General features: G+C 64.3%; 1 protein-coding gene across 2 annotated transcripts in view; it reads left to right on the top strand.

Annotated features, from left to right (window-relative positions):
* The window catches only part of AJAP1 (adherens junctions associated protein 1), a 77,174-nt gene that overhangs the window by 29,041 nt on the left and 35,677 nt on the right, over positions 1-12,456 (top strand). For both annotated transcript variants that reach the window (XM_070403110.1, XM_070403109.1), the window contains exon 2: positions 8,880-9,688. In XM_070403110.1, coding sequence (XP_070259211.1) covers positions 8,884-9,688 — 805 coding nt within the window. In that variant the 5' untranslated portion in view covers positions 8,880-8,883. The remainder of the gene's footprint in view (positions 1-8,879; positions 9,689-12,456) is intronic.

Genomic DNA, 12,456 nt, shown 5'->3' with positions numbered 1-12,456 from the left:
GAATAGGTAGAGGAGAGGGGGACAGTCCTGGGGAGGGGCCCACCACGCGGCTGCAGGGCGCTCCTCTCTGAGCTGCTCCTCTGTCTCCTAGTGACCCTCTGGCTCTAAGTCTGGGGACAGAGTGAGGTCCCTGCAAGTGTGTGTGTGTGTATGTGCTGGGTATGTGGGCCTGTAGGTGCCCGTGTGTGCCCATGTGTGCCTCTGTGTCTGTGTCCTTGTGCAAATGTGTGGATGTGTGAGTGTGTGTGGGTATGTGTGCCTGTAGGTGCCCATGTGTGCACGCATGTGTGCTCATGTGTGTCTCTGTGTCTGTGTCCTTGTCCTAGCGGCCACCATGTGCATGTGTGTGTATGTGGGTATATGTGCCTGTATGTGCCCCTGTGTGTCTATGTTCTTGTACATGTGTGCAAGTATGTGTGCATATGTTGTGGGTATGTGTGCCTGTATGTGTCCATTTGTGCCCACGCGCATCTGTGTCTGTGTCCTTGTGTTCACGTATGTCTGTGTGTGTCCGTGTGAGCCTGTGGGTATGAGTGTGGGGGTGGTAGAGCCGCTCCGGAGCTAGTCAGTCCTGACCTCCCACAGGCCGAGGTCTCGGGAAGCCACGTGTTCACACGGAGGCTTTCCTGACCGACGGCTCATGGCGCCACGTTTGCTCGGTGCTCGTTCGAGGCAATGAGTCGCCGCCACCTCGTGCTCAGAGGCTGGGACCCCTGATGGCGGTGAGGGCAGGGGTGTCCGCATGAGGTGGAATTCCCAGCCCCTCTGACCCCGCGGAGCGAGCTGTGCCCCCACCTCCCTGCACCCAGGCCCCAGGGAGGCGCCAGGCCCCGCAGCACCGCCCACCAGCTGTGACTGCGCAAGTGCGCGGCCACCTGTGAACGGCAGCCCTTGTTGGTCGCGTGGGGAGTGAGGTGGCCTCTCTCGGAGGCCATGGATGGGGTGCAAGCGCCACTCGAGGGCCCAGAGGGAGCTGCCCGGGGAGCGCTCAGTGCTGACTGTCCTGGCGGCCAGCGTGTGGCTCCGGTGAGCCGGTCACTCCCTGGCCCTTCCCCAGGGCAGCGTCCCTGTGGCCTCCCCCGCCCCTCCGGAGGGGTCATGAGTCTGGGTCTCTTTCCTCGGAGACCAGGGTGGGTGTCGGCTCGGGGAGGGCAGAGCTGGCACCACCTCCTCTCCTGTTGGGAACACGGGAACGTCCTGTCGCTGGAGGTGAGATGGGACTTGACCTTCGCGGCAGGGTTTGCAGGATGGATTCATGGTCGCCTGGCAATTCCAGCTTCTTTCCCAGTCACCGTCCTCTTTCCCCATCCATGGATGTGGGGATGTCGGTGGGGCCCCAGAGGAGCCCCCGAGCCCCTGCCTTCTGGCTGCTGTGCTGATTCTCAGTGCTGTTGCGTCCTGAGGGCCGCGGGGTGAGTCATGAGTCCCCTGCGGGCCCCTCTCCATCCGGCCTCAGTAATGCTCAGGTGTAAAGGACGTGGGGCAGGGGCGTGTGTCCGGCAGGGAGTGGAGGGGCTGTTTGAGGACCTCCGGGCTCCCCAAAGCCCCTTGGGTGGGCTGGGTCCTCACTGAGCTAGGCCGGGCCCTCCCCTCCCTCCTTAATGCTACCGGGGTCTGCGCATCACAGACTCAGAAGGACTCTCAAGGTCCCCTCCCTCCTGCTGCCAGGACCCCTCCCCCCACTGCTGAATGTCCTTGTATGTGTGAGGCCTTGGTCCTCCCCCAGGGCCTCCCCCAGGGCCTCCCCCAGGCTCCGAACCTCTCCAGGTCCGGCTGCAATTTCTCCTCCTTCGTCACGCCCACTCTCAGCTCTTAAACTACTGATGTGCCCTGCCTCCATCTACCTTCTGATGCGTGAGGGCCCACCATGCCACAGCCACACCGAGCCCCTCTGAGCAGTCACCCCCCCGGGAGGAACTCGGCACCCCGCTTTTCCGGAGGGATGGTCCGGGGTTCTGGAGGCCAGAGACAGTGGCTCCAGCAGGGCGGGCGGGAGCCCTTAGCCAGCGCCCTGGGGGTCTGTGGCTGAGCCCCCCTCTCGGTGGCTGGGCACACAGCAACTCTGTGGTCATCCCCGCGGGAGCCCAGGCCTCCTCTGCACCCTAACAGCTGGCTGGGCCCTCCGTGCGCTCCGCCGGCATCTGCCCCTCATCCATCTCCTGCACAAGGTGGGTACGTGACCGCCGCAGGAGCCGGTGCCCAGGGGACGCGGGACCGGCCAGGCCATCCCGAGGGTGAGCTAGCGATCTGACCCAGAGCCCCCTCGGCCACCTCCCCTCCCTCCCGCCTGCCTGCCTCCCCCGCTGACGCATCCCCCGTCTCTGCGAGTCCTGGCCCTCGGAGGAGCCCGTGCAGCTGCTTGTCATTCTGAGAGGCAGCCGGGCCGCGCTCTCTCCTCCGCCCCCTCGCCTGGCACGCGCCCGCGTTTCATAAATACCAACATCACAACAGCAACAAAACCAAAATAGACGTTTCCGCGAACACACAGGGACGTCAGCGGGCGCTCAGGACTGCGACATGCACGCTCCAAGCCCACTCTTCAGGGACCAGGCCATCCGCCAGGAGCCGCGTCTCCCCGGGAGGGGCGGGCGAGTCCGAGGGGCCCAGAATGTTCTGGAGGAGGAGCACACATTTCTCACGTGGGGACAGCGTGCACCTCAGGCCTGGGAGGGGGGCCCTCGGCGCCAGCTTCTCCCAGCACAGGGCTGTTCTGAGGCCTCTTTCCAAAAAGGAGCGCAGCCACTATTCTTGTGCTTTTCTTTCTCTGTGAGATGTGGGTACCAGCTGCCCCTCTCGGAGGGTGACCGTGCGGACAGCGTGAGAGCGTGGAGTGCTGAGCCACGCCTGCCGGGAGCATCGCTCCATCGCGTGGGTGCCATGTTCGGGGCTCCATCCGCGTGGGTGCCGTGTCCAGGGTTCCATCCGCGTGGGTGCCGTGTCCGGGGCTCCATCCACGTGGGTGCCGTGTCCAGGGTTCCATCCGCGTGGGTGCTGTGTCCGGGGTTCTATCCGGGTGGGTGCCGTGTCCGGGGCTCTATCCGTGTGGGTGCCGCGTCCCGGGCTCTATCTGGGTGGGCAGTGTGCGCATGCCCACTCAGTGCTTCCTCACCAGGCTCGTTCCTGCCATGTGGTATCTGCAGCAGCTCCTGTCTTTCCACGTGGTTGCTAAGAACTTCCCCGTGGGCATCTTCCCGCCTGGCACCCGTGGCCGGTGCAGCCGAGGCTGGAAGGAGCTGGGACTGTGGCACCTGGGCTAGTGTGTGCTGCGCTCTGCCCAGGACCCCTGCCCTGAAGGGTCACCCCCTGCACCAGGCCTGCCTGCGCCCCCATTCTTTATCTCTGCTTCAAAATGAATGTAAAAGCCCAGCTGGCGTGGCTCAGGGGTTGAGCTTTGATCTATGAACCAAGAGGTCACGGTTTGATTCCTGGTCAGGGCACAGGCCCGGGTTGTGGGCTCGATCCCCAGTGTGGGGCGTGCAGGAGGCAGCCGGTCCATGATTCTCTCTCATCACTGATGTTTCTCTCTCTCTCTCCCTCTCTGAAATCAGTAAAAACATTAAAAAAAAAATGAACATAAAGTGGGATTCAACCAGGTCTGAGAGAGGAACAGGCCCTGTACCCGGCTCTCCACCCTGGACGCCGGGAGCTTCGCTGTCATTGCTGGTGCGGGCGGGTCCCAGAGGTGCGCTTAGTGGGTCTGCGGAGGGGCCTGCATCTCAGCGCTGTCACCACCCTCTCCGCCGGCGGGGGGTTCTCACTGAGGACGGTGAGAAGCTCTGCGGGGGGTGCAGGCCTGCCTTGGCCCTCCCAGGCCCTCCCGGGCGTCCTGTCCTCGCTCTGGGTGATGCTGGTCCGGGGAGGTCACCGATGCAGGAGCCTCGCCCAGCCCCGTGAGCGCCCGGCTCTGCCAGCCGGCTCCTTGGCCTAGAGCCGGGTGGGGAACCCTTTTTCTGCCGTGGGCCATTTGGATATTTAGAACATCATTCAAGAGCCACACAAACTTATCAATTTAAAAAGTAGCCGGCTGTATTTGGTCAAACAATTAACTCACCCCCAATGCCTTGGCAGGGCCAGACCAAATGACTTCTCGGTCCCTGTACAGCCCGTGGGCCGGACGTTCCCCACCCCTGGCCTGGAGGGTCGTGGAGAAAGACAGGCTGGACCCCGAAGGGCCAGCTCGGGCCGGGGGCCCGTCTCAGACTTCATCCCACCTGCAGAGGAATCAGGGTACCTGGCAGGGCAGTGGGTTGACCCGGGGAGGCCGCCCAGCCGTGGGGCAGCTGCTGGTCACGTCTTGGGCACTGCCCAGGAGGGCACAGACATGATGTAGGAGGGGCAGTCGCTGGCCGAGGGCACCTTGCGGGCCCCGGATGGCCGACAGGCAGCACAGAGACCCGGGCGCAGCAGGTGCTCAGTGCCAGACACACAGAAGCTGGGCCGACGCCCCACTCCCAGGGAGAGAACATTCCTGCCCACAGGGCTACCCACCCTCCACTCCTCGCCGCCTGGCTCCTCCGGAATGCTCAGGCACGTTGCCCGGGCAACCAGACGCCAGCGAGCGCGTTGCCATCCTTCAGCCGCCTCCCAGCCCCGAGAAGCCTGCAAGCGTCCGCGTGCCTCGAGCTCTGCAGACCCGGCTCCGAGCTCCCGGGGAGAGGAGATGGGCCCTGGGCCGAGGCCCTGAGGCCCTGAGGGGGAGAGGGATCACAGGGTGTCTGCTGGCCTTGGGGACGCACCCCTCCCCCAGGACGGTCCTCCCTCAGGACGGTCCTCCCCAGGACAGTCCTCTCCCAGGACTGTAGTGACAGAGAACCTGGAGCAGCGTGGAACCCGGAGGATCTAGGGGTGTCGGGGCCTTTACCGCACCGGGAACCCCAATGTCCCTCCCCCCCACCCCGAGATCAGTGTCCCCCCTAATGGAGTGTGTGCTGGATCCGGAGGAGGACAGGATGGCAGGGGGGAAAGATCCCTGGAGTTTTGTTTTTTTAAAATATATTTTTATTGATTTCAGAGAAGAAGGGAGAGAGAGAGAGAAGCATCAATGATGACAGAGAATCATTAATTGGCTGCCTCCTACTGGGGAGTGAGCCCACAACCTGGGCATATGCCCTTGACCGGAACCGAACCCAGGACCTTTCATTCCGCAGGCCGACGCTCTATCCACTGAGCAACACCGGCCAGGGGTCCCCCGCCAGGAGTTTCACTCCGTCCAGAGGTCCGGGCCGAGCCCTCACTGCCCCTCGGCACGGCCTGGGGCCCGGGGTCTGTTCTCAGGAAGCCCTCGGTCTCCTGTCTGCAAAGAGCAGAAGCCATTGGTTCTAGAAGGAGCTCTGAGCGTGAGCAGGGTCCACGCCGCTTCCCTCCCGGCTCCCCCAGGTCCCTGCGGAGACCCCCCAGGGCCGGGGCGCTCAGGCCCTCCTGCCAGCAGCACCCGGGAAGCACGGGGTCCCCAGGTTTAAAGGGAAGAGGAAACAGTGCTCCCAGCCCTGCAGATGGTTCCCAGGGCAACGGCCCCCCAGCCCCCCAGCCCGGGGGCAAACGCCACCTGAGGGGGAAGCGTCTTTCTTTTGTGGAGAAGAGAGACAGAAGGGATCAAACTGAATCACAGCCACCGAATCTCATTAAACTCTTCTTGGGGGAAAAGAGTTCAGTAACAATTCCAAGGGGGAGAAGCAAGAAAACTGCAGACCGGAGCGAGGGGGCGGAGCAGTGTGCTCCACCGGGAGCCGTCAGGTGGGGGTGGCGTGGGCTTCCAGAGTCTGGGCTGGGACCCTGCGGAGCCGGGGGAGGGGAGGTTTGGGGGGGCACGCAGGCCCTTCCTCTCATGGCGCGAGGGCTGCGGGGACGGATCTGAGGCTCGGGGCGTGCTCCTGCCGGTGCCTGCAGCTCCGAGGCCCGGCTCCGGCTCCGGCCTGGGCACCTTCCCAGAGCCCCGGGCCGGTCTCTCCACGACTCTGCACAACCGCTTCCTGAGCCGTCACCGACACGCCCTAACTTCGCCTTCTAAGCGTGTGCCGGTCGTGGGTTTAGCGTGTTCACAAGGTGGTGCGACCGTCCCGCTAGTAATTCCAGAGCAAGGTATCACCCTGAAGACCCCCCGAAGGCACCCCGCCCTGCTCGCCCGGGTGAGCGAACCCCCCTTTAGGGAGGACAGACCTGGACTCGGAGGAGACACACCAAGCTCCCCCGCCCAGGCAATGGGTTGGCTTTTCTGCGTAACAGCCGGTGGCCTGGAAATGAGGGGTTTCCATGGTAACCAATTACAGCTCATGATTGGCGAAAAGCGACAGGAACACCCCGTGTGTGAAGTTATGCGGGGCAGGCAGGCCCAGGCCAGGGGCTGCTGTTCAATTTCCTGGCGATATTTCTCCAAGCACTTTGTCAGCCGATGGGGCCTGGTGGGGCCTGGCGAGGCCAGATTGTGCCTGGAGGGACCTGGCGAGGCTGGCTGGTACCCAGTGTCGCTGGTGGTTTCTGGGGAGGACTGCTGAGGCCTGCGAGGCCTGGGGGCGCCTGACAGTTGCCAGTGGTGCCCGCTGGGCCGAGGCACCCACTGCTTGAAGCAGCATCTTGTCCCTCTGAGGCCGGACTTGGGTCCGAATGAGCAGCTCCCGAGAGAACCAGAGGCCTCAGCCATTCATCTTCACGGTCACCTGCGGCCACAGGAGCCACCCGGGTGTGATGGGAGTTGCACGCTGACCTGAATTCCCGTGTGCGGTGTGGGGCACCCCTGTGCCGAGCTGGGCGGGCTGTGGGGGCACTGCACACGGCGGAGCCGGGTGGGGAGCCAGTAGCATAACGAGTAGCTCCTAATGGCAGCAGCAGATGGAGAAACGGCCTCAGTAGTCGGGGATCAGCCCCTCTTGACCGTGGGTGCTCCCGAGCGCAGTTCCTTCCTCGGCCCGTCCAGAGCCGCACCTGCCCAGGCATCGGGGAGACGAGGCGGGGCAGCCGCCGGGGGGCATGGTGGCGCGAGGAGGGGAAACACACCTGGCCACACTCACACAGGGATACACGGCAACACACACAGTCACACAAACACTCACCACACCCACACACTCACTGATACACACATGTACTGACACACAGGTGCACACACACCAACTCACACACAGGTGCACACACACACACAGGTGGACACACACAAACTCACACACAGGTGCACACACACACAGGTGCACGCACACACCAACTCACACACAGGTGCACACACAAACCAACTCACACACAGATGCACACAAAACACACACACAGGTGCACGCACACACCAACTCACACACAGATGCACACACACACAGGTGCTCACACACCAACTCACACTCACTGATACACACACATGTACAGGCACGCCCAGGCACCTTCACACACAGATACACACACTGACACTCACACGTACCGACACACACGGCCACACTCACCTCACAGACACACATACATTCACACATGGATACACTCACAGCAACACTCACACCCACACACGAACTCCCCCTCACTCACCGACATGCTCATGGACACACACTGTATACATTCACACATGGACACACACAGGTACACCCTCACCCGCTTTTACACTCAGTCTCATGCTGACAGTCACACACACACACACACACACACCCTCCTCACACACTCACACCCCACGCAGTCTGTCGCCCCTGTGCGCACGCTCACACGGTGACTCACACTCACTCCCTGGTTTATTTCCTGTGAAAGCCACGCCGCCCTCAGAACGGCCAGCTGTTTCCCGCGCTGGTTGCGAGCAGCTTTCGGCCGGCTCCTCGCACGGAGCACTCCCCCCCCACGTCCCCGCCGCCCCCACCGCCCCGCCCGCAGCCATCACAGATCGGGATCCTGTCAAGCTCTGATGTGACGAGCGCTCACTTTGAATGGTGCCTGTTACCTAAGCTGGTGGGAGAGGGCGCGTGGGCCGGAGCCCACACCTTTCCGCGTGGCTGTCCCCAGCTCTGGGTTCCACGTGACACCCTGTGAGCGCACCTGGGAGCTCACGTCACCCTGGGAGGGGCCCCCACCCGCCAGGCTGTGCCCTTCCTCCCACCTCCAGGGGCTGGGGGGCGGATAGGTTTCCAGGGCACCTGCCCGGAGGGGAGTGGGAAGCGCCGATGCCCACAGGAGGCGCTGGGCAGAGCTGGCGTCCGCACACTGTCCGTGGGGCCCCGGCAGGTGGCATGTGCCCGAGCGAACTCCAGAGGGGGCTGATAAGAAGGGTTCCCAGCGAGACGCGGAGGCCACGGCGGCTGTAACACGTGCACATTCCACGGAAACACGAGGAGGGCGGTGGCCGGGCTCGGGGCACGCCTGGCCTTCAGCCCCTGTGACGTCCGCCGGGTCTGCCGCTCTGAGTGGACGCCGGCCCCTCCGGACCTCGGCGGAGGTGGCTGCACACTGAGGGCCGCCTCCTGGGGGGCACCTCTGTGACCCAGAGACAGTGTCGCCCGACGGCCCTGCCACGCCCTCGCCTCACGTCCTCGCTCCCTGTCTGTTCTGTTCTGTTCCTGGCGTTGTTGGCAAAGGGGGTTTCCAAGGTCTGCTTGTCGGCGGACAGCCAGGGGCTCGGGGCTTGGGGCTTGGGGCTCGGTTTCCCCCGGGCAGCGGGCGGTGGCTGTCGCCCTGCTCTGTGCCATGCGGCTCCTTGGAGAGATGTGAGGGTCATGCAGGCCGGAAAGCAGCTCTTAGGAACACGGGGGGCCAGGGGGATGTTCTTTTAAGCCACGATGAATAGATCGGCGGAACAGGCCTCTGACATGAACGGTGCAGGTTCGGCTTCCCCTGTGAAGTGAGGATGAGCGTCCGTGAGGGGGTGGTGGGGGGAGGAGAGGCCTCGCTGAGCCGCCGCACTGACCTTCCCTCTCTCTCCCACGCAGTTCCATGTCCATCCGCTGGCCGGGCTGCGCGCTGGGAAGCCATGCCTGGATCCTGATCGCCATGTTTCAGCTCGCCATGGACCTGCCCGCCTGCGAGGCGCTGGGCCCCGGCCCCGAGTTCCGGCTGCTGCCCCGGCCCTCGCCCCGGCCGCCCCGCTTGTGGAGTTTTAAGAGTGGACAGCCGGCCCGGATCCCCGCGCCCGTGTGGAGCCCCCGCCCGGCCCGCGTGGAGCGCAGTCACGGGCAGATGCCGAGTCCCCGCGCCAAACGGGCGCACAGACCCCGGGACCAGGTGGCCGCCCTGGGGCCCAAAGGGGGGCTCGCCAAGACCCCCGCCGCTGCCAAACCCAGCCCTTCCCTGGGCCCCTCGCCCTCCTCGGCGTCGCCCCCCGTGGGCAGCGGGGCCCCCACGGACCAGCAGGCCCTGCTGAGGAGGGGCCGGAGGCAGCTGCCCGCCGCGTTCAACAGCTTCGACCTGCTCCTCCGCGGCAGCAGGCCCACCACGGAGGCCGAGTTCATCGCGTGGGGGCCCACGGGGGAGGAGGAGGCCCTGGCGGCCAACACGATTCCCGACGGCCCCACCACCGTCTCCTACTTCCAGACGCGGAAGACCACCGCGGCCACGGCCACCACCGCCGCCATGGCCACCACGGCCACCGCCATGACGCTGCAGACTAAGGGGGTCACTGCGCCCCTGGACCCCAGGAACAGGATCCCGGCTGGGCTCAGCACCACAGAGCCTTCCACCAGTCCCAGCAGAGACAGCGGCAAAGACACCAAGCCCCCGCGGATTCTGGGGGAGACCTCAGGTACGCCCCCGCTTTTCTGGTTGGGGTTCGCACGGGGTGAGGGGTTTCCTGGGGGCATGGCTGGGGGCGGGCGGGGTGCTGAGCTGTCCCAGGGGATGCCTCTGGGTGGGACTGTGTGTGGCGGAATCTAAAGCAAAGGCACGGGGCCAGGAGAGGTGCGGGGCGCCTGGGAGAGAGCACGGCAAGATTAGGCGGAGGGAACGGCCTGGAGTGGGTGCTGGGCCGCCGTGCGGAGGGAGGGGCTGCCGGCTCCCCCTCCCCCGGACCGGAGCGGTGCGGTGCAGCATGGTGGCACGTCCTCTCGGGGGGCCACTCGGGAGCAGGGTGTGGGCACGTCCAGTGCAGCGAGGGCCAGGGGGCGCCTTCAGATACCTCCAGGGCGTGGCTCGGCGGGTGGCCGCTGCCCGATGGGCCGGGATGAGGGCTCACTTTAGACGAAGGGGAGACCCAGCAGGGGAAGGAAGGGCCCCCCGTGGGCGGGGGCAGCTGGGGCTGCTCCGGTGGGCGTGGCTGGGGGGTCCTGTCCTCGGCCCCTGGTGCTGGGTGCCGGGCTGGGAGTGCCTCCTGCAGCGAGGTCTCCTCCTCCTGCTCCGCCTGCACCGCGTCCTCCGATGGCTTCCGAGGAGGAGGGCGCCCAGGCCCGTCCCTCCCCCTGTGGCCACCCACGTGTCCCCCCCACATGGCTGCAAGGACAGCAGAAGAGGGGACCTCCGTCCCAGCTGCCTCCAGCTTCCCTTGTCCAGGCCCCTCCACGGCTCACGTGCATAGGTGGGACCTGTGTGTGTGACAAGCAGCCGCGCTTGCTGACTTAGGAAAAGGGGGAGCCGTGTCCAGGGCATGAGCTCAGAGCGGGCGGGGGAGCAGCAGCCTCCTCCACACTGGCTTGCTCTGCACGTCCTAAGGTTTGGGGGCTCCTTGGGCCCTGGCGGGTCCTTTCAGAACCCAGGAAGGGAGGGGTTGCTCCCCGGGGTCCGTTGGCAGACCTGGCCGGTGTCCCCTGCACTTGACCCCTGCCCTCGTCACTGTGTCCCGGCTGGCAGGCCGGCCGTGGCCAGCAGCTGGACGGGCTGTGTGGCGTGCGTGGCTTTTGTTCCGTGGCCTACTTTCGCCATGCCCCGGACAAGGGAGCTGTGGTTTCCAGCTCCACTCTCTTCCCTAGAGAGCGACACACGATGAACACGGAACCTGCTCCCTCTGGGGCGAGGGCAGGGCCGGGAGCTTGGGTGCCTCACGGGAACGTGCCTGCAGGGCCGGGCACAGCTGACCCCCACCCCCACCTTTCCACCTACTGGCCTGCCAGCCGGGATGCAGACACGAGGGCAGGGGTCAAGTGCAGGGCCCAGGGGCCTGCAGTCCATCCTCTCTGTGCCGGGCGCCTCCGTTTTCATCTCAACAAGCTCACACGCCGTCATGGTGATGAAGTGAGGGCTGCCGCCTAGGTTCCTGTCACTCGGCGGCCCTCGGCCCTGACTGTAGACGTGGATGGAAACCCAGTCCCCCTTTCCCCCCCATTACGTCTGTGGTGACTATAGGAAGCGCGACTCAGTTCCCAGGACATGGGATGTCGCTGCTCCAACTGGGCAGATGTGATCTTGGAAAAGATGTGCGGTTCCTCCTCGTGGAATCTGGTGTGGAATTAATTTGTTTAGCAAAACAGATTGAAAGGGGGTAAATATGCGTGTGCGATGCAGAGCGGCGGTAATTCTGGGAAGGGACACGGAGGCTGGGCGGGGATGGCCAGCGGCCCTCGCTTCCAGGCCGAGGCGAGGAGAGGCAGGAAGCGCGGAGATGGTGCCTCTAACCGGGGGACCGCCCAGGCCAGCTGGTCCTACATGAGTGACACAGTCCCCGGGGACACTGAGACCCCAAGCAGGCGTCCCCGGAACCCCCGTTGCCTCAGCCATCGTCACATGCAGACCCGGCTCCTCACTCTTTCCCAAGCGTGACTGCGGCTCACGCATCTCAGGCGGAATTGAAAGTGGCTGGGGGGACTCGGGGTCGGTGCATGCGTGGTGGTCAGCGGCTCTGTGTGAATCTTGGTTCTGCTGCGTGTGGCCGTGTGACACGAAGGTGCTCGTCTCTCTTGGCTTCCTGGTCTTCGTCAGCACAGTTCAGTCACCGCCTCTCCTGAGTGGGTGCCGCGAGGATTCGGTGAATGAACAAATACAAGATGTTGCTCCTGGCACCTGAGGATCTCCATACACACCAGCTGTTTTTATACCCAGCGCGAGTGGCTCCGAGAGGAGAGGTGCAGGTGCCACGGGCAACAGGCTGCCAGGGACGTGGGTGTCTTGTCATCCCAGCACACCCCTCTGTGCTCACTCACTGCCAGGGGCACCCCGAAGGCTGGAGTGCGGGTTTCAGGAAGCGATAGAATTTGTGAGGGTGGATCTTCTGTCCAAGGAGGGCTGCTTGGAATCAGATCTGGGGAGCTGTACATTTTATTTTGGCTTCTGTAGAGAAATGTTGAGAAGGAGCATGTTACGTTTTCATGTCTGGCCGTACCACAGGCATTAGTGGGCGTAGCAAGGGCAGGGGCTGTGGATTTGGGGCGCTCTGCCATTTCTCAGGAGCTAACATTACATGGGATACTGATTGGGATCGTCAGAGCCAACCCCCCCTCCCCCTCCACCACACACACACACACACACACACACACACACACACACACGATCCCCCTGTAAGTGAAATGCTTGGGAATTTCTCCCAGTTTGGTGGAGTGGTTACAAGTGCCTCTGCCTGCCTTCACACTCCTGACATCATCCCGT

Source organism: Myotis yumanensis, unplaced genomic scaffold (assembly GCF_028538775.1).
Source record: "Myotis yumanensis isolate MYYU_CA2020_CCGP unplaced genomic scaffold, mMyoYum1.0.hap1 SCAF_2, whole genome shotgun sequence".
Classification (NCBI taxonomy): Eukaryota; Metazoa; Chordata; class Mammalia; order Chiroptera; family Vespertilionidae; genus Myotis; species Myotis yumanensis.
This window is presented reverse-complemented; position numbering and strand designations above follow the sequence as displayed.